Raw genomic sequence first — 19,971 nt, 5'->3', positions numbered from 1 at the left:
CCAGGGGACGGCGGGCGAGGTGCCGAAGCAGGCCTCGCTGACTGTCGAAATACAACGACTGCCTTCAAAGGAAGGGTGCGCGATGGACCCCAAGGTCGCCACCCCGGTAACTACTACTGGGAAGAAGAAGAAGAAGCTGACGACGGTCACCGAGACCCGTAGGGGTAGCTTGAGGGAGAGGCAGGATTCGGGAGGATCTGAAGGGGAGGAGGTGTTCGCGAGAAGCCGAAAGGTCCAGCGAACACCACCCAAAGCAGCGAGGGAGATAGAGAAGGACGAGCGAGAAGTGAATGAAGAGGAGACCATGGGAGAGGTAAGTGTTTGGAGGTCTTTTGCAGGGCTCGAGGGACTGCCGGAGCGAAGAATGTCGGAGGAGGCGGTAAACAGATGTGAGAGGGAAGAGTTTCACTCGGACCTATCGATGGATGGACTCCCCCACGCATGCACCCCGGCGGTGCAGGAGAAGAGGAAGCGTCGGGAGGAAGAAACCCCTCCTCCTAACACCATGGGAGCGATGGAGGAGGCCTGTCAACGGGTCGAGGACCTTGAGAGGGTTCTACGAGCGGGTTACAGGCCGAAGGAAGATCTGCGGGACTCGGTGGCAGATCTGAAGAGGGCGCTCAGGAGGGCCGTGCTGGACCTGGAAGAAGCCGTGGGGGAGAGACAGGAACTGAGAGAGCGGGTCAAGGTTCTAGAGAGGCGTAGGGGGTGTGCGGTGGAGACTGCTACGTGTGGGACTCAGACCGCTACAGAGGAGGAGCGTACGGTGGCCGAGCAGAGGGAGCGTGTTCGGTGCTTGGTGGACTCGGGCGAGCTGCTTGCGGCCGTGCGGGAACGCTGGGAGCCGGGCATGTTCTCGCTGACGGAGGTCGCCTATGGGGATCCGCTGGCGGAGGGCTATGGATCGGATTTGGGGGTGCTGGCTGGGGCGCAGACAAGCCCACTGATGGAGAGGGTCATGGCTCAGCTTCCGGAGCTGCGGGAACTGGAGGAAGCTGAGGAGGGTGAGATCCCCTTCCTCACGCAGTCGTGTCGAATGCGTAAGGGGGGAAAGACTGAGGTGAGAGAACGGTACGTGTTCTTCAGGCGACTGGAGAATACGGAACTAGAGGGGGTACTTGGCGCTCTGAGGAGTTTGGTCAGGACAATGTCAGGGGAGGGGAGGACGAAGGTAGTGATACCGTTAATCCAAGGAACCGACCCTGGGGTTGTCCGCAAGCTGGGCGAATTGGCAGCGACCGATACGCAGGTGAGGATGAGGTTCTACTTGCCGGGCAAGGGGCCCGGTAAGGGGGATAACGCGGGGCGGGGGGGTGAGGACCTTATCTTCATCTCCAAGGAGCAGGGGGGCTCCTACTTGGACGCGCTCAAGCGGGTGCGTCAGGTGGTGGCACGGGGGGGCGCAGGAGGGGACGTGCACACCGTTAGGGAGACGAGGCAAGGGGAGGTCTTACTGGCGATGCCAAGGGGTACAGGGAGGGTGGAGAGGCTCAGGGAGCTCCTATCCAAGGAGCTGGGAGCGGAGAGGGTGAGGGGGGGGATTGGGAGACCGGTCACCTTCATCATGCACGGGCTGGATGGGGTCACTACGGCGGAGGAGGTAGTGGGGACGGTGGCGACCGCGGCGGGTTTGGGTCGGCATCAGATTCGTCTGGTGGGGCTCAGGCCCAGCTTCGGAAGCTGTCAGTCTGCCACTCTCCGAGTGGAGGAAGGGGCGGCTGCGGAGGGGCTGCGGCGCCTCGCTGAGGTACGTATAGGCATATCCAGGTGCCGACTGCGGGAACGACGGGACAGCGGCCGCTGCTTCAGATGTTGGGGGATGGGCCACAGGGCGCGGGATTGCAGGGAGGAAGATCGATCCCGGCTCTGCACACGGTGCGGAAAAGAGGGTCATCGGGCGAGTGAATGTAGGGGGGAGAGGTTCTGTCCTCTGTGCGGCACTGGGGGACACAGCGTCGGGGGGCCTGGTTGTGGGGGCCGGGGGCCTGCGCCGAAGGAACCTCAGGTGACGAAGGCAAGACCTGAGAAACCGGGGGAGCCGGAGGCGGGACTCACGGCGTCCGCACCAGGACCCCGAAAGAAGATGGTGAGAAAAAAGGAGGCAGTGATACCGGCTCCAGTGGAAGAGAAGGCGTCGGCCTTTAAAGAGCCTCCCACCCCTAAGGACAGGAGGGCGGAGCCGGATGCAACTTCCACGCCGAAGGAGGTGCCGATGGAGGAGGGAGGGGACAGCAGTGGCGAGAGCCTCCCGCGGACCTTGGGGACCTCGAGGAGGGAGGAGGATACGGGTGCCCGTGGGGGCACGAACGGTGAGTAGAGGTGTGTTGTGTGTGTGTGTGTGTACACGAGTGAATGTTAGGGGTCATGGCGGCGTCGAGCAGGCAGATTCGGTGTCTCCAGATCAACCTGGACCGAGGTCGTCTCGCGACGGATCTCATGCTCCAGGTGATCAGGGAATCGGGGATCGATGTAGTGATCGGCCAAGAGCCGAATAAGGCGACTGGGGGCTTGGTCCGGGACAGGGGGGACTGCGCCTTCCTCTGGATCGCGCCTGGCGTGGAGGTACGGTCCCTTCACCGGGGCCGGGGGTTCGTTGCTGCGGAGCTGGACGGCGTCACTCTCGTCTCCGCGTATTTCTCGCCGAACAGGAGCACGGCCGAATTCACGGCCTGGCTTGGGCGGATGGAGGGGTACGTTAGGGGGCGTGACGGCAGGAGGGTTCTCATTGCTGGGGACCTGAACGCTAAGAGTGGGCGGTTCGGCTCTGGGGTGACGAATGCCTACGGACGGGTCCTGGAGGAGTTCTTGGACGCGACGGAACTTGCACCCATCAACAACGGGTGCGAGTGGACTTTCGGGAACAGACGTGGAAGGTCACTGATCGACGTGACTATGGCAGGAACGAAAGTGGTTGACTTGGTGACTGACTGGAGGGTGGAGACGGAAAAGGAGAGTGGAAGCGGTCACAGGTACGTTACTTACCGGATAATTATGGGCGGTGGCAGGTCGGTGGAGCAAGAGAGCGACAGGGGTAGTGGGGGACGATGCGGTGGATGGTTGTTGACCGAGCGTGGTATGGAAAAGTTGCGTGAGTACGTTGGGGGGAGTTCGGTAGTGGGAGTTGCCGAGGATCCTGAAGGGGTTGTCCGGGAGATCAGCAACGCCTGTGATGAGTGCTTTAGGAGAAAGGTAAGTGGTAAGGGGGGAGTGAAGCATGCAGTGTATTGGTGGAACGATACGATAGGAGAGAGGCGGAGAGAGTGTGTTAAGGCGAGGAGAAGATGGACGAGAGAAAGGGTCAGAATGGAGGGTGATGAGAGAGAGACAAGTGCGGAGAGAGCGTGTAAGGATGCGAGAAGAGTACTCAAGGAGACCATTAGGGACTCCAAGAGGAAAGCGTGGAAGGAATTGTGCGCGGAGCTGGAGACGGACGTCTGGGGTCTCGGCTACAAGATCGTGGCTGGGAAACTTGGCCGCCTAAGAACGGGCCCCCTGCCGGAATCAGAAATGATCCGACAGGTGGACGAGCTCTTCCCGAAGATGCCGCGAGTTAGATGGGAGAGGACGATGACGGGGTCGAACGACGTCCCGGAGGTCACGACGGAGGAGATCCTGCAGGCGGTCGGGGGTCTCAAGAGCCATAAGGCTCCGGGGCTGGACGGGATACCGAGCGAGGTTTTGAAGCTGTACCTAGGGGCAGCGCCCCAGGGTATGGTGGGTTGCGTTAATCGCATCTTAACCTCGGGCGAATACCCTAAGGCCTGGAAGAGAACTCGGCTCGTACTGGTGGAGAAGCCAAAGCGGGACCCCGGGGCGGAGACCACGTACCGGCCCATCTGCCTGGTCGACGGACTTGGGAAGGTGGCGGAGAGGGTGGTCAAGACCAGACTGCTGGAAGAGGCAAAGCAGTATGATATGATAAGTGAGAGACAGTATGGGTTCGTCAAAGGTAGGAGCACCATGGACGCCATGCGGGCCGTGATGCGGATCGTGGAGGGTATCAGGAGGAAAAGTTACACGCACGCGGGCTTCTGCGTTATGGTAACGATCGATGTCAAGAACGCCTTTAATTCGGCTCCGTGGGATCTCATCATGGATGTTTTGAGGAGGTCCCCGGTGAGCAGGTACCTGGTCGATGTGGTCCAGTCGTACCTGCAAGAGCGCTTTTTAGTGTTGCCTAACGGGGAGGTCCGGGAGATGTCGTGTGGGGTTCCTCAGGGGTCTGTTCTGGGCCCCGTCTTGTGGAACTTGTACTACGACGAGATACTGACGGTGGGTTATCCAAAGGGCGTCACTCCGGTGGCGTACGCGGACGACCTGGCGTTGGTGGTCGAGGCGCGGAACGGGGAAATCCTAGAGATGAGGACCAGGGAGGCTATGGAACTGGTCTCTGAAACTTTCCGTGCCATGGGACTTCGTACGGCGACGGACAAGACGGAGATGGTGCTCCTGGCCGGGCGGAGGAAAATAAGAAGCATGAGTCTCAGAGTAGATGACGTCTCGTACGAGACGAAGGAATGCGTGAAGTACCTGGGAGTGTGGTTCGGCAGAAATGCTCGCTTCGGTGAGCACGCACGTCGGACCGCCGAAAAGGTATCTAGAGTAATTGGGAAGCTCGAAGGCATTCTGCCTAGAGCCGGTGGTTTGGGGTACGAAAGACGGAGGTTGATGGTGATGGCAGCATCGTCGGTCTTGCTGTACGCGGCTCCTGTCTGGCAGACGGAGCTGACGTGCGGAAAGTACGCGGCCATCCTGGAGAGGGCAAATCGTTTGCTCGCGCTTCGGGTGGCCGGTGCCTACAGAACGGCACCGACCGCAGCGGTGTTGGCATTGGCCAAGATACCTCCGGTGAGAATTAGAGTGTTGGAGAGGAGTAGAATGTGGGAGGAAGGACAAGAGTACAGGGGGGTGATTAAGGAGTGGGTTATGGACGAATGGCAGAGGGAGTGGGAGAAGTACGACGGGTGGGTTAAAGTGTTCATCCCTAATGTAAAGCAGTGGTGCATGACGGAATGGAGTAAGAGTGGCTATATGTTGGCGCAGGTGTTTACCGGGCACGGAGTGTTTGGGAAATACCTGCGCAGGATTGGTGTGGAAGCGAGCGACCGCTGCTGGTTCTGCAGGGATGGAGATAGGGATGTGGTGGACACCCCGGAACACACAATCTGGGAGTGCCCGGAGTGGGAGGGCTCTCGGGCCGAAGCCAGGGCGAAGGGACTCGCCATGGACCGGAGAACGATAGGGCTCGAATTATTGGAGAGTAAGGAGAAATGGGATGCTTTTGAATGCATGGTAGAAGCGATAGTGAGGGCAAAGGTGAAGCATGAGAATGATAGAGTGAAGGAGGGGGCGAGAGCTCGAGACCGCCCTCGAAGGTGATCCATTGGGATTGCCCGTGCCCTGAAGCAATACCGAAAGGTAGTCCCGGGGCAGAAGAGGGGAGGTGGTTTTAGTGGGTAGGCGGGCGACGTAATGGTCGGTCGAGTCCCACACTACCCGGCTGTGGACCAAGCTGGGTGTCTTAAGAAGATTCCCTCCTCCTCGCAAAAAAAAAAAAAAAAAAAAAAAAAAAAAAAAAAAAAAAAAAAAAAGGTTAGTTCAGGTTAGTTCAGGTTAGTTCAGGTTAGTTCAGGTTAGTTCAGGTTAGTTCAGGTTAGTTCAGGTTAGTTCAGGTTAGTTCAGGTTAGTTCAGGTTAGTTCAGGTTAGTTCAGTTCGGTGCGAACAAGCGTCAAGGAAAGACGTAGGCCAATCGCTCCGGCGTAAATCGACTCGTGGAAGCGGCTAAAGTAGTCCAAATTTTGTGTTTTTTGTGTCTACGGATAGCGCGAAACGAGTTCTTTACGAGGAACTACTTGTGCAATTTGTGCAGTTTTGTTTTTGTGAGTTACGTGGAGTTTTGTGCATAACAAAGTATCTGAGTAAGTCATAAAAATTCTTAATTGCCTAAAAAAGGTACTTGCTCGAACGCAAGGGCCATAAATCGTCCCTTTCGGGGCGCAAATCTTTTTCGGACACCAACATCTGGTGGCCATCTGTTTTTATTTTTTATTATTGCTTTCGTGGGTATTTCTGCTTTTGGCCTCGAAGTAATAAATCTCGCGAAACCCCCACAATGGATTCCATTGTGGAGGTCAATCTGCTGCATAGCAGCAGCGACGAAGAAGCCGCGGGGGCATGGATCCCGAAAAGGCCGCGGAAGCAGAGGTCCTCCCGGAAAAATAGCGGGACCTCCTCCAGCTCGGGGGAATCCTCGTCGGGAGAGGCGACGACACGGTGCGGGACCGTGAAGAAAGCCGCGAAAAAAGCGGAATCCCAGCAGGCGATTGAGGAGCTAAAGCTCCTCATTAACGCCATGTTCCTCGAAGGGAGGAACTTGATGGCTCTTATCAGAGCCAATCGAAATACGAAGCGCGAGATTAAGCAATCGGCGCGAAAAATCCAGGGCTTTACGGATAAGCTCTACGAGGGGGAGAAAATCTTCCTCAAACATGCGGCAAGCATCGGGGTGCCGCAAAAATCGGTCTCGACGGCGTCCGTCGGGACTCAAACGATCGGGACGGCTAATCCGAAATCGCGAGAGATTAGCGTCCAAACGGGCGAGGAATCGGCGGTGGAGCAACTCCCGTCGGAACGTTCGTACCAGGCCTGGAAGCAATGCGAATCCAGGACCTGGTCAAACACGGTGTTCGCGACCACGTCGGTGGTCATCGGGAACCCTCTGGATGACAATCTCCCAGAGGAAACAAAAGTCGTCTTCGTCGAACAAGACGACCGCGAAATGACTGAGAGTATTCAGTCTCAATTTAAAAGCCGCCACCCGGAACTCGCGCAACTGGATGATTTTGACGTCCTCGAGCAGGTCGTGAAAATCAAATCCAAAAAAGCGGATAAATCCTCAGGGCAGAGGATTATTAAAGTCAACGTCCCGGTCGGAGAAAGGGACATATTTGAGAAAATGGCCAAATTAAAGAGCGAATTCGGCCAGGAAAAAAAGCTGGCGATACATCACGTCAAAGGGATGTCGCTATCGAGCTTTAGGAAAATGATCCAGTTCATTTTCCGCGACGGGCCCGAGATCAGGATTTTCACGACCCGCTCGAAGACGTCAGAGGGAAAAACGCCTTCCCAATCCAAACGGAAAAACTTTGCGACGTACGCGATCGTAGTCAATAAGCAAAAGGAAAGCGCGGCCGATACGATCAAAAAAATTAATTCGTCCTTGGGTGGCAACACCAGCAGGGACAAAATTAAAACGATCAAGACCAACGGCGAGGGTAATTTAGTGATTACCCTAGACAAAGACGAGTCGGCGCTCGAAAAAATCGGTAGGGACATCGAAAAGTCCCTGGGCAAAGAAAGCGTCCGCCTCCTTAAGGAACGTAAGGAGAAAGCCTCGATTTTCATCAGAGGCATGGATGCCGCGGCCTCTAAACAAGAGGTGTTCAAGGGACTCAGATCGGTAGTCCCGGAACTTAAAGAGGCGGACGTCGCGATCGGGGAAATGCGCCCGTACGCGAGGTCCGAACAAGCGGTTACTGTGCGGCTCCCGGAGGAGCACGCAGTAAAAATTCTCGGGAGTCCCTTACGTGTGGGACTCGTGAGGTGCAAGCTGGAGCGGCACCTCAAAATCGATCGGTGCACGAGGTGTTGGGCGTACGATCACGCGACGTCCAGCTGCAACGGTCCCGACCGAAGGAAATGCTGCTTCCGGTGCGGAAAACCGGACCATCGGGGGAAAAACTGCCCCAAAAAAGAGGAGGACTGCACGTGCGTCCTCTGCAAAGCAAAGGGGCACTGGCCGGGGAGCAGTAAGTGCCCCAAATTTCGGGAAGCTCTCAACGGCGCGCGGGCGGCCATGAGGTCCGAACAACAACGTCGGGACCTCTTGAAGCGGCGCGAAACGGCCGCGGAAAATGACACGACGATCACGGAAGATCGCCAATAAAAAATCGGGGAAAACAGACTCCACTTTTCTTTTTCTTTAAAAAAAAAAAAAAAAAAGAGCGTACTTCCTAAAACCTTTTTTCTCGGCAACAACTCTATTCCTTCCGGTTTAGTTTTGTTCATAAATATTTGCATAAAATGAAAATCAAATTCAAAACGAAATTCTTGCAGATCAATGCTGATCGGTCGATAAATGCACACGACATGGCTTTCCTTGAAGCGGCTAAGCGAAATGTCGATTTAATTGTGGCCAGCGAGCCTAATAAAAATCTAATAAAAAACAACCCTAAATGGATGGGCGACAACTCGGGTGATGTAGCCATCTGGGCGAGAACCAACAATGCGAGGTTCTCGAAAGTAACGCGCGGAGACGGATTTATTGCACTCTTCGGAGAAGAGTATACAATAATTGCCGGATACATTTCGCCTAACTGCACAATGGAGCGGTTCGATCGATATTTGAACGACTTGCAACAAGTGGCTGCCGGCCGACACGGCGAATTAATTTTAATGGGCGATTTTAATGCCAAATCCCCGGATTGGGGCGCATCGATCGAAGATGCCAGGGGCGGGGCGTTGTCTCAGATGGTGGGGGCCCTAGAAATGGTGGCTCTCAACACGGGAGAACCCACGTTCGTCAGAAGAAACCAAAAAACGTGCATTGATGTCACGTTCGCGAGTCTGGGACTTGTAAATCACGCGACTGATTGGCAAATCCTAGAAAATGAGCCGTGTTCGCCGCATAAACACATATGTTTCGAAATTGGCAGCGTGACGGCGCGGAAAAATCGACTGTCTGGCTTTTACAAACCGGACAAGCAGAAGTTCGTGCAAGCTTTCGGAAATCTACTGGAACGTCGTCCCGAAGTGAACGGCGGAAAAGAGATTTCCAAGCTCATGAAAGACGCTTCTCGGGCGGCGCGCGCGGAAATCCGCAGCGCCGCAACGGGACAGTCGAATCCGTACTGGTGGACGGAACAAGTCGAACAAATGAGAAAGAACTGCATCGTAGTCAGACGTCGCGCGCTTCGCGCACGCGGAAATCCGAATGTCGCGGATGTCGAAAAGGAGGCGTCGTGGCAACGGTACAAAGACGCGAAAAAGTCCCTCCACAAGGAGATAAGCTCGCGGAAAAAAGCGAGCTGGACCGAATTGTGCACGCGACTCGACGAGGACATCTGGGGTGACGGTTATAAGATCGTCATGAGGCAACTCAAACCCGGAAATCCTTTCGAATTGACGGCAAAAAGAAAATTAGAAGTCGCGGAACACCTTTTTCCGCGAGGCCCCGGCCACATACCGGCAAAGATAATGCCAGTCGTTTTTACGCCTTTCTCGCAGGAAGAGGTAAAAGCGGCTGCTTGCAAATTAAAGAACGCAGCAGCCCCGGGACCCGACGGTCTGGGGGCGGAAGCGGTCAAATATAGCTTCGAAGCCTACCCGGACGTGTGGCTTCGAGTGCTAAATCAACTGCTGGAAAACCAGGAATTCCCGGATTCCTGGAAAATAGCCAAGCTAATCTTGCTTCTAAAACCGAACAAGAATAGCGAAGAACTGGGGTCGTACAGGCCTATTTGTCTGATCGATGCTGCGGCCAAGCTGTACGAACACCTCATCAAGACCCGTCTTGAGGAGGAACTGGCGGCGAAACATCCGCTGTCGGAAGTACAGTTCGGCTTCAGAAAAGGAAAGTCCGCGATGCACGCCATGGAGCGAGTCATAAAAGTGGCCCGCGACGCAAAAAATCAGCGCCGCGGAGAACGTTGGTGCGCGTTAATTACGTTAGACGTAAAAAACGCGTTCAACAGCGCTTCGTGGACGTGCATAATAAACGAAATGACGAGAAGAAATATCTCGAATTATTTAATAAACGTAATCAAAGATTATTTCACGAATAGAATCGTAAAAATAGACAAAGAGACCAAGTTCAACATGGCGATGGGCATACCGCAAGGTTCGGTGCTCGGGCCGCTGCTGTGGAACCTAATGTACGACCCCATCTTGGAGGCGGGGCGATCCGAGAGGACGACGCTCATTGGCTACGCGGACGACATTGCGCTCGTCGTCTGCGGCGCCGATAGGGCGGAACTAATCGGCGAAGCGGACGGCGCGATAAACCGTTGCGTGCAATGGCTGACCGACCACTCGCTTCGAATAGCCCCCGAAAAGACCGAAGCGGTCATTTTGAGCGGAAAAAGGTGCAGAAAGGATTTATTCTTTCTGGCGAGCGGCGTCCGAATCGAACCTCAAAAATCCATAAGATATTTGGGGGTCGATTTCGGGGAAAATTTGTACCACGCGCGTCACGTGGAAAACATCTGCGACAAAAGCCTAAAGAAATTAGGTCTACTGCAAAGGATCATGCCGACGATGGACGGTCCGTCCACGCAAAAGAGACAGCTGCTCTACGGAGTGGTACAATCGACGCTCCTCTATGCAGCCCCGATTTGGGGATGGATGAGGAGAATCAAAAAGTACGCGCACATGATGCTGAGCGTGCAAAGAAAAGCACTCCTGAGGGTCATCTGTGCGTATCGAACTGTATCCTTCGAAGCGGTACAAGTCCTAGCTGGCGTCCCCCCCATCGACCTCCTACTGGAAGAAAGGACGCTTCTCAGCGTCCTCCCGAGGGTCACGGGGGCGGACAGAAAATCAATGAGAAAGGAAACCATTCGGAAATGGCAGGAACGATGGACGAACCTAGAAGAAAAGGGCCAGTGGACTAAGAAATTAATCCCTGACCTGGACGTCTGGGTATCGTGCAAACACAGACGCCTAAATTTCTACCTAACCCAGGCCCTGAGCGGGCACGGAAGCTTTAGGGCTTTCACGCATCGCATCGGGAAAACCGAGCCGGAGTGCGAGGTCTGCGGGGTCGACGACACCGCGGAACACTGCATTTTCCAGTGCTCGATCCTCGAAACTCGCAGAAACGAGTTGCGCGAATGCGTGAACGCGCTAACTCCGAGTAATTTAATCGAGAAAATGCTCGAATCAAAAGAAAATTGGGACAGATGTAGCCGAGTCATTTCCGACATGGTCAAAGAAAAAGAAAGGGCGGAACGCGCCTCCCGTCCAGCATGATCCACGGACAAGTAGTCGGAAAAGCAATTGATCCGAAGGAAGTTATTTCTTCAAAATTTCGAAAAACGGTTTTCCAAGAAAGCAGTATGTTTTCTAAATCGTAACAGAAAAACTCCGCGCACTAGTTGCTCGGACAAAAGGGTCTTCTTTATTTGCGAATTCTTCTTGAAATTAATCCAGGCATCGCACGATCGGCATCGGACACAAACGAACTGTAATCCTGAAATCCGCGCGAGGAGCCGATGCGGGAACCTCCGGATGGGGGACAGTAGCCGAAGCTGGCCCGAGGAAAGCAAGGACCGAGGAACCGAGGGCCCTCCTCCAGTTCTTGGGAAAAAAGCCTCGATTTTCAGGAAAAACTTGGGTATTTTTCAGACAAAGCGGCGAGGAGAATCTACTTCACTGCAGCCGCGAAATCCGGAAACATCCCTAAGTAACGGGGAAAGTCGAAATTGCGAGGTCCTAGAAGGGGTCAAACTGGAACCAGGAACGACGCAACTCGAAGATCGAGCAACTAGGAGCTTCCTAAAATTCCAGGAAAACACTGCTGGACTTAGAAAAGCCGCGAGGTCGATTTTCTCACGAAAATCCTAGGAAAAGCTTTGATTTTTCAGGAATAACTTGCATTTCTTGGACGAAATGGTGAATGGAATTTATTCACTGAAACCACGGAATCCGAGAATACAGTCAAGTAAAGGGGAAAACCGAAATTGCAAGGTCCTAGATGGGGTCAAACTGGAACCAGGAACGACGGAATTCGAAGATTAAGCAACTAGGAGCTTCCTAAAATTCCAGGAAAACACTGCTGGACTTAGAAAAGCCGCGAGGTCGATTTTCTCACGAAAATCCTAGGAAAAGCTTTGATTTTTCAGGAATAACTTGCATTTCTTGGACGAAATGGTGAATGGAATTTATTCACTGAAACCACGGAATCCGGGAATAAAGTCAAGTAACAGGGAAAACCGAAATTGCAAGGTCCTAGAAGGGGTCAAACTGGAACCAGGAACGACGCAACTCGAAGATCGAGCAACTAGGAGCTTCCTAAAATTCCAGGAAAACACTGCTGGACTTAGAAAAGCCGCGAGGTCGATTTTCTCACGAAAATCCTAGGAAAAGCTTTGATTTTTCAGGAATAACTTGCATTTCTTGGACGAAATGGTGAATGGAATTTATTCACTGAAACCACGGAATCCGAGAATACAGTCAAGTAAAGGGGAAAACCGAAATTGCAAGGTCCTAGATGGGGTCAAACTGGAACCAGGAACGACGGAATTCGAAGATTAAGCAACTAGGAGCTTCCTAAAATTCCAGGAAAACACTGCTGGACTTAGAAAAGCCGCGAGGTCGATTTTCTCACGAAAATCCTAGGAAAAGCTTTGATTTTTCAGGAATAACTTGCATTTCTTGGACGAAATGGTGAATGGAATTTATTCACTGAAACCACGGAATCCGGGAATATAGTCAAGTAACAGGGAAAACCGAAATTGCAAGGTCCTAGAAGGGGTCAAACTGGAACCAGGAACGACGCAACTCGAAGACCGAGCAACTAGGAGCTTCCTAAAATTCCAGGAAAACACTGCTGGACTTAGAAAAGCCGCGAGGTCGATTTTCTCACGAAAATCCTAGGAAAAGCTTTGATTTTTCAGGAATAACTTGCATTTCTTGGACGAAATGGTAAATGGAATTTATTCACTGAAACCACGGAATCCGAGAATACAGTCAAGTAAAGGGGAAAACCGAAATTGCAAGGTCCTAGATGGGGTCAAACTGGAACCAGGAACGACGGAATTCGAAGATTAAGCAACTAGGAGCTTCCTAAAATTCCAGGAAAACACTGCTGGACTTAGAAAAGCCGCGAGGTCGATTTTCTCACGAAAATCCTAGGAAAAGCTTTGATTTTTCAGGAATAACTTGCATTTCTTGGACGAAATGGTGAATGGAATTTATTCACTGAAACCACGGAATCCGGGAATATAGTCAAGTAACAGGGAAAACCGAAATTGCAAGGTCCTAGAAGGGGTCAAACTGGAACCAGGAACGACGCAACTCGAAGATCGAGCAACTAGGAGCTTCCTAAAATTCCAGGAAAACACTGCTGGACTTAGAAAAGCCGCGAGGTCGATTTTCTCACGAAAATCCTAGGAAAAGCTTTGATTTTTCAGGAATAACTTGCATTTCTTGGACGAAATGGTGAATGGAATTTATTCACTGAAACCACGGAATCCGGGAATATAGTCAAGTAACAGGGAAAACCGAAATTGCAAGGTCCTAGAAGGGGTCAAACTGGAACCAGGAACGACGCAACTCGAAGATCGAGCAACTAGGAGCTTCCTGAAATTCCAGGAAAACACTGCTGGACTTAGAAAAGCCGCGAGGTCGATTTTCTCACGAAAATCCTAGGAAAAGCTTTGATTTTTCAGGAATAACTTGCATTTCTTGGACGAAATGGTGAATGGAATTTATTCACTGAAACCACGGAATCCGGGAATATAGTCAAGTAACAGGGAAAACCGAAATTGCAAGGTCCTAGAAGGGGTCAAACTGGAACCAGGAACGACGCAACTCGAAGATCGAGCAACTAGGAGCTTCCTAAAATTCCAGGAAAACACTGCTGGACTTAGAAAAGCCGCGAGGTCGATTTTCTCACGAAAATCCTAGGAAAAGCTTTGATTTTTCAGGAATAACTTGCATTTCTTGGACGAAATGGTGAATGGAATTTATTCACTGAAACCACGGAATCCGAGAATACAGTCAAGTAAAGGGGAAAACCGAAACTGCAAGGTCCTAGAAGGGGTCAAACTGGAACCAGGAACGACGCAACTCGAAGATTGAGCAACTAGGAGCTTCCTAAAATTCCAGGGAACAATGCTGGACTTAGAAAAGCCGCGAGGTCGATTTTCTCACGAAAATCCTAGGAAAAGCTTTGATTTTTCAGGAATAACTTGCATTTCTTGGACGAAATGGTGAATGGAATTTATTCACTGAAACCACGGAATCCGGGAATACAGTCAAGTAAAGGGGAAAACCGAAATTGCAAGGTCCTAGAAGGGGTCAAACTGGAACCAGGAACGACGCAACTCGAAGATTGAGCAACTAGGAGCTTCCTAAAATTCCAGGAAAACACTGCTGGACTTAGAAAAGCCGCGAGGTCGATTTTCTCACGAAAATCCTAGGAAAAGCTTTGATTTTTCAGGAATAACTTGCATTTCTTGGACGAAATGGTGAATGGAATTTATTCACTGAAACCACGGAATCCGGGAATATAGTCAAGTAACAGGGAAAACCGAAATTGCGAGGTCCTAGAAGGGGTCAAACTGGAACCAGGAACGACGCAACTCGAAGATCGAGCAACTAGGAGCTTCCTAAAATTCCAGGAAAACACTGCTGGACTTAGAAAAGCCCCGAGGTCGATTTTCTCACGAAAATCCTAGGAAAAGCTTTGATTTTTCAGGAATAACTTGCATTTCTTGGACGAAATGGTGGATGGAATTTATTCACTGAAACCACGTAAACCGGGAATATAGTCAAGTAATAGGGAAAACCGAAATTGCAAGGTCCTAGATGGGGTCAAACTGGAACCAGGAACGACGAAATTCGAAGATTGAGCAACTAGAAAACTCCCCAAAATCCAGGAAAGCGAGGCAGGACCTCAAAAGCTGGAGTGGGCCAGAAAAAAACCAGAGGACCCAGGCTTTCCTGAGCACGACGAGGCAAACTGGAAAAACGTCTTGGAGGAAGAATGCACTCGGCAAGTCAAGCGGGAAGTAGGGATTACAGGGAGTGGGTGAATTGATACGATTGGCGATGGGGAAAAAAAAAAAAAAAAAAAAAAAAAAAAAAAAAAAAAAAATCTGGCGCTGGTTGATGGAAGAATTGGCAAAAAATAAGCAGGGGAAAGTCAAATGAAACCGCTTTCTTTTTCATTCTTCTTTCCGCGAATCGTATTTCGAGATGAACTACCGCGTCGGGATGCGAAATAAAGACACCGAAACCTTCGCCGGCATCGATGTTATATCCCTCGGGACGGTCCCGGGTCGGCGCAGGATACGTGAAGTCCGAGGTTTTTTAGTGGGTAGGCGCAGTAGGCGAATCCCACACTATCCAGCCGCCGCGACAACAGGCTGGATGTCTTTTGAAGATTTTTCCTCGAAAAAAAAAAAAAAAAAAAAAAAAAAAAGTTCAGGTTAGTTCAGGTTAGTTCAGGTTAGTTCAGGTTAGTTCAGGTTAGTTCAGGTTAGTTCAGGTTAGTTCAGGTTAGTTCAGGTTAGTTCAGGTTAGTTCAGGTTAGTTCAGGTTAGTTCAGGTTAGTTCAGGTTAGTTCAGGTTAGTTCAGGTTAGTTCAGGTTAGTTCAGGTTAGTTCAGGTTAGTTCAGGTTAGTTCAGGTTAGTTCAGGTTAGTTCAGGTTAGTTCAGGTTAGTTCAGGTTAGTTCAGGTTAGTTCAGGTTAGTTCAGGTTAGTTCAGGTTAGTTCAGGTTAGTTCAGGTTAGTTCAGGTTAGTTCAGGTTAGTTCAGGTTAGTTCAGGTTAGTTCAGGTTAGTTCAGGTTAGTTCAGGTTAGTTCAGGTTAGTTCAGGTTAGTTCAGGTTAGTTCAGGTTAGTTCAGGTTAGTTCAGGTTAGTTCAGGTTAGTTCAGGTTAGTTCAGGTTAGTTCAGGTTAGTTCAGGTTAGTTCAGGTTAGTTCAGGTTAGTTCAGGTTAGTTCAGGTTAGTTCAGGTTAGTTCAGGTTAGTTCAGGTTAGTTCAGGTTAGTTCAGGTTAGTTCAGGTTAGTTCAGGTTAGTTCAGGTTAGTTCAGGTTAGTTCAGGTTAGTTCAGGTTAGTTCAGGTTAGTTCAGGTTAGTTCAGGTTAGTTCAGGTTAGTTCAGGTTAGTTCAGGTTAGTTCAGGTTAGTTCAGGTTAGTTCAGGTTAGTTCAGGTTAGTTCAGGTTAGTTCAGGTTAGTTCAGGTTAGTTCAGGTTAGTTCAGGTTAGTTCAGGTTAGTTCAGGTTAGTTCAGGTTAGTTCAGGTTAGTTCAGGTTAGTTCAGGTTAGTTCAGGTTAGTTCAGGTTAGTTCAGGTTCCCGTGGATTGAGCAATCTATCGGGCGCGTCCCCCGGGTGGCGGATAGGGGAACGGCCAGGACTTCTTGCGAGGTCACTGGTTAGTGGGAGTGATAAGTGATGGCTTCAGCTTAAAAACTGCAAGTCCGGAACGAAAACTTCCGCCGTGGACCAGCTTAACAAACCGTAAACAGCTGATGGATTTCGGCAACGGGGACAAGGATGTCTTCGGGGCCGGGGTGGATCAGGTGAACGGGGATCTCTTCGGGGATCGAGTGGTGAGGCCACTATAACACCTTCCAATTCTCGCGGCATGGCGCGCGCCCAAGAGATGCAAGGATGGGGGGAAGCCCAATCCTCAGCGGCCTCGAAGGGGTCCACACTGTGGATACGGGCTTGGCGAGCGCGCGGTACCTTAGCTGAAATTGTACTTACCTCAAAGAGTGCAACTTCTCCCAACTCACCTGACGTCCTTAGAAAATCCAACTCTTCGGAGTATCCTGTTCTTCCAACAACTTCCAAGGAGCAAACCGCAAACAGCCGATGGGTCTTGGTGGGGGCTGCAGTGATGTGGTCAACAACCGGGATGATCGGGTGCGTGGGGATCCTTTGGGATCGCGTGGTGAGGCCACTATAAATACCTCCCAAATCCTAAGGTGGGGTGCGCGCCGAAGGGATGCGTGGCTGGATGGAAGACCAGTTCCTAGCGGCTCCGTGGGGGTTCACCTTCATCCAGTGAACACAGACGTGGCGAATCTGCGGTACTCGAGCTGAAATTGTACTTCAATCCCAAAGTGCAATTTATCCACTTACCTTATCCTTATCCCTATCCTTGTGATGAGCCGCCTCCTCGGAGTATCCTGAAAATGATCCAAATTACTAGCCTATTCCTATCCTAAATAACCTATACTTACCCAATACTTACCTGGATGTGTGGCGTCCGTATATGTGTTTAAATTACAGTTATGATGAGTGGTCACCCAAAACGTGTACCCCAGGCGGGTAATAATCCCGCCATTGGTTCCGACCGGGTGAAAGCCCCGGTGACCAATGCTGGCCCCAAGGATTCTGGGGGGGGCCAGAACCGCTCCGACGCTGAAGGCGTCGTTGGAGATGTGGAGGACCGGGATATGGAGAGCCCGTTCGCGAGGAGTGGTAGGATGCGGCGATCCCCGCCCACTCGCAGGGAGACTGCTCCGGGCGAGGCGTGGAGGTCGCTGGCGGTGTCCGAGGCACTACCCACTAGGAGGGCATCGGAGGGGGCGGTGAGCGCCCTGGGGGGGGAGGAGTTCTTCTCCGCCTTCTCCTTGGAGATGCCCCCACCTACAAGCACCCCTAGCCAGAGGGGCAAAAGAAGGAGAGAGGCGGAGGAAAGCTTCTCCCAGTCCACTGAGGAGAGGGGAACGGCACTGGAGGAGGCCGTGGCGAGGGCGGACGACCTGGAGAGGCAGCTCAAGAAGAGCTACAGGCCAAACCAGGACTTCGTGAACGCTGTCTCCGGGCTGCGGAGCGTCCTGCGCAGAGCAGCCCGGGAGGAAAGGACGTGCGAGGAGACGGAGAGGCTGCGGGAAGAGAACGGGGCCTTAAGGAGGAGGATCGAGGAGATGGAGAGGGTGGGCAGGACGGCGGTGGAGAGGGTCGACTGTGCCACCCAAACGGAGTCGGAAGAGGAGCGGAGGACCAGGGAGCAGAGAGAGCGGATCCGCCGACTAGTTGCTTCTGGAGAGCTGCGTGCGGCGATCCGGGAGCGCTGGGAGGAGGGTCTGTTCTCTCAAACGGAGCAGGTGAGTGGGGATGCATGGGGGGAAGGGTATGGGAGCGACCTGGCGGTCATAGTGGGGGAGGAAGCTTCCGCGGCACGGGACGGGGTGTTGAGGATGCTCCCCGAACTGAAAGAGCTGGGGGAGGACCAGAGAGGAAGGGTGCCATTCTTGGTACAATCGTGCCGGCTGCGGAAGGGGGGGAGAACCGAGGAGAAGACACGATACGTCTTCTACCGGAGGTTAAAGGGGGAAGTGAGCCCGGAGGGGGTTTACGAGGCCCTTAGGGAGCTCGTGGAGACCGCCAGGGAGGAGGGCAGGACCAGGGTAGTGGTCCCTCATGTTCAGGGGACGGATCCCCTGAAGATGAGGAAGTTGGGGGAACTGGCGGCAGAGGGAGGTGGAGTTAAGCTCCGCTTCTACCTGACAGGGGCTGGGGAGAGCGGAACGGGGAGGGCCACCTCAAGGGAGGAGGAGGCCATCTTCGTCACCAGAGAGGCGGGGACGACCTACCTGGATGCCCTGAAAAGGGTACGCCAGGTGGTCGCGACCGGGGGGGGAGAGGTAAAGGTGGGCACGGTCAGGGAAACCAAGAAGGGCGAGGTCCTTCTGACCGTGCCTAAGGGTGGGAAGGGAGAGAGGCTCAGGGAGCTTCTCGCCAGGGAGCTTGGAGGGGGGCGTGTGCGGGGGGGGACTGGGAGACCGGTGGCCTTCCTGGTATACGGCCTGGACGGGGTTACCACGGGGGAGGAGGTGGTAGGGGCGGTGGCGACCGCGGCGGGGGTGGAGCAGGGGCGGCTACGGCTGCTGAGCATCCGGCCCAGCTTCGGAAGCTGCCAAACCGCCACCATCCTAGTGGAGGCCGAGGTGGCGGCGAGCGTCCGGCGGATCGCGGATCTCCGGGTCGGCATCTCGCGGTGCCGGCTGCGGGAGAGAAGGGAGTCCGGCCGATGCTACCGGTGCTGGCAGGGAGGCCACAAGGCTGGGGAGTGCAAGGGGGAGGACCGCTCGCAGCTTTGCGCAAGGTGCGCGCAGGGGGGCCACAAGGCCGCCGCCTGCCAAGCGGAGCGGTACTGCCCCCTGTGCAAAAAGGGGGGGCACAGTGCTGGGGGGCCCGGGTGCGAGCCCAAGCCCAAGGGGGAAACCGGAGCCAAGGGAGGACCCAAGGCTGAGGGTGGGCCCAAGGCCAAGGGGGAACCCAAGGCCAAGGGCGAACCCAAAGCCAAGGGAAAACCCAAGGCGAAGGGGGAGCCCAAGGGCGAGGGGTCGGAGGACACCCCGAAGACGAGGCAGAGGCCGGTGGCGGCCTCCACCCCCAGAGGGGAGCAGGATGGGGACGACTCTCCATCAACCAGCTTCCTGCGGTCGCTGGTGGCCGATGGAGATGGAGGAGCCGTGGAAGGGACGGGGAAGGACTAGGAGCGGACACGGGTGAGTGTGCGTGAATGTGAGTGTGAGTGTTGGTGTGGGTCTGTATGGGGTCATGGCGTCGGACAGGGAACTGCGGTGCCTGCAGATCAACCTGGACAGGGGCCGTCTCGCGATGGACCTCATGTACCAGGTGATCAGAGAGCAGGGCATCCACGTGGTGCTCGGTCAGGAACCGTGCGTGGCCGAAGGGAGCCTAGTAAGGGACAGGTGCGACGACGCTTTCATCTGGCTTGCGCCGGGTGTGAGCGTGCAGTCAATCCACCGAGACCGGGGGTTCGTTGCAGCGGAGCTGGACGGTGTCACTCTCGTCTCCGCGTACTTCTCTCCGAACCGGACCACTGCTTCATTCGAGGCGTGGATTCGGCGACTGGAGGGGTATGTCAGGGGGCGTGACGGCAGGAAGGTTCTCATCGCTGGGGACCTGAACGCCAAGAGTGGGCGGTTCGGCTCCTGGGTGACGAATGCCTACGGACGGGTCCTGGAAGAGTTCCTGGAGGCCGTGGAACTCGTCCCCATAAACACCGGGGGCGAGTGGACGTTCGGGAACCGGAACGGCAGGTCGCTGATTGACGTGACCATGGCAGGTACGACTGTGCATGGTTGCGTGCGTGATTGGAATGTTGAAGTGGGAATGGAGAGCGGAAGTGGCCACAGGTACATCTCCTATCGCTTGACGCGTGGGGGAACTGTACCTGTTGGCGTGGATAGAAGCGAG

The 19,971-nt window shown here is 53.5% G+C and overlaps 1 protein-coding gene across 1 annotated transcript; it reads left to right on the top strand.

Annotated features, from left to right (window-relative positions):
• The first annotated feature begins 17,033 nt into the window (after window positions 1-17,033).
• On the top strand, window positions 17,034-19,244 carry LOC136418988 (golgin subfamily A member 6-like protein 2). Its single transcript, XM_066405188.1, has one exon. The coding sequence runs from the start codon at window positions 17,034-17,036 to the stop codon at window positions 19,242-19,244; it is 2,211 nt and encodes a 736-aa protein (XP_066261285.1).
• The last annotated feature ends 727 nt before the right edge of the window (window positions 19,245-19,971 follow it).

This window comes from Euwallacea similis, unplaced genomic scaffold (genome assembly GCF_039881205.1).
Source record: "Euwallacea similis isolate ESF13 unplaced genomic scaffold, ESF131.1 scaffold_55, whole genome shotgun sequence".
NCBI lineage: Eukaryota > Metazoa > Arthropoda > Insecta > Coleoptera > Curculionidae > Euwallacea > Euwallacea similis.
This window is presented reverse-complemented; position numbering and strand designations above follow the sequence as displayed.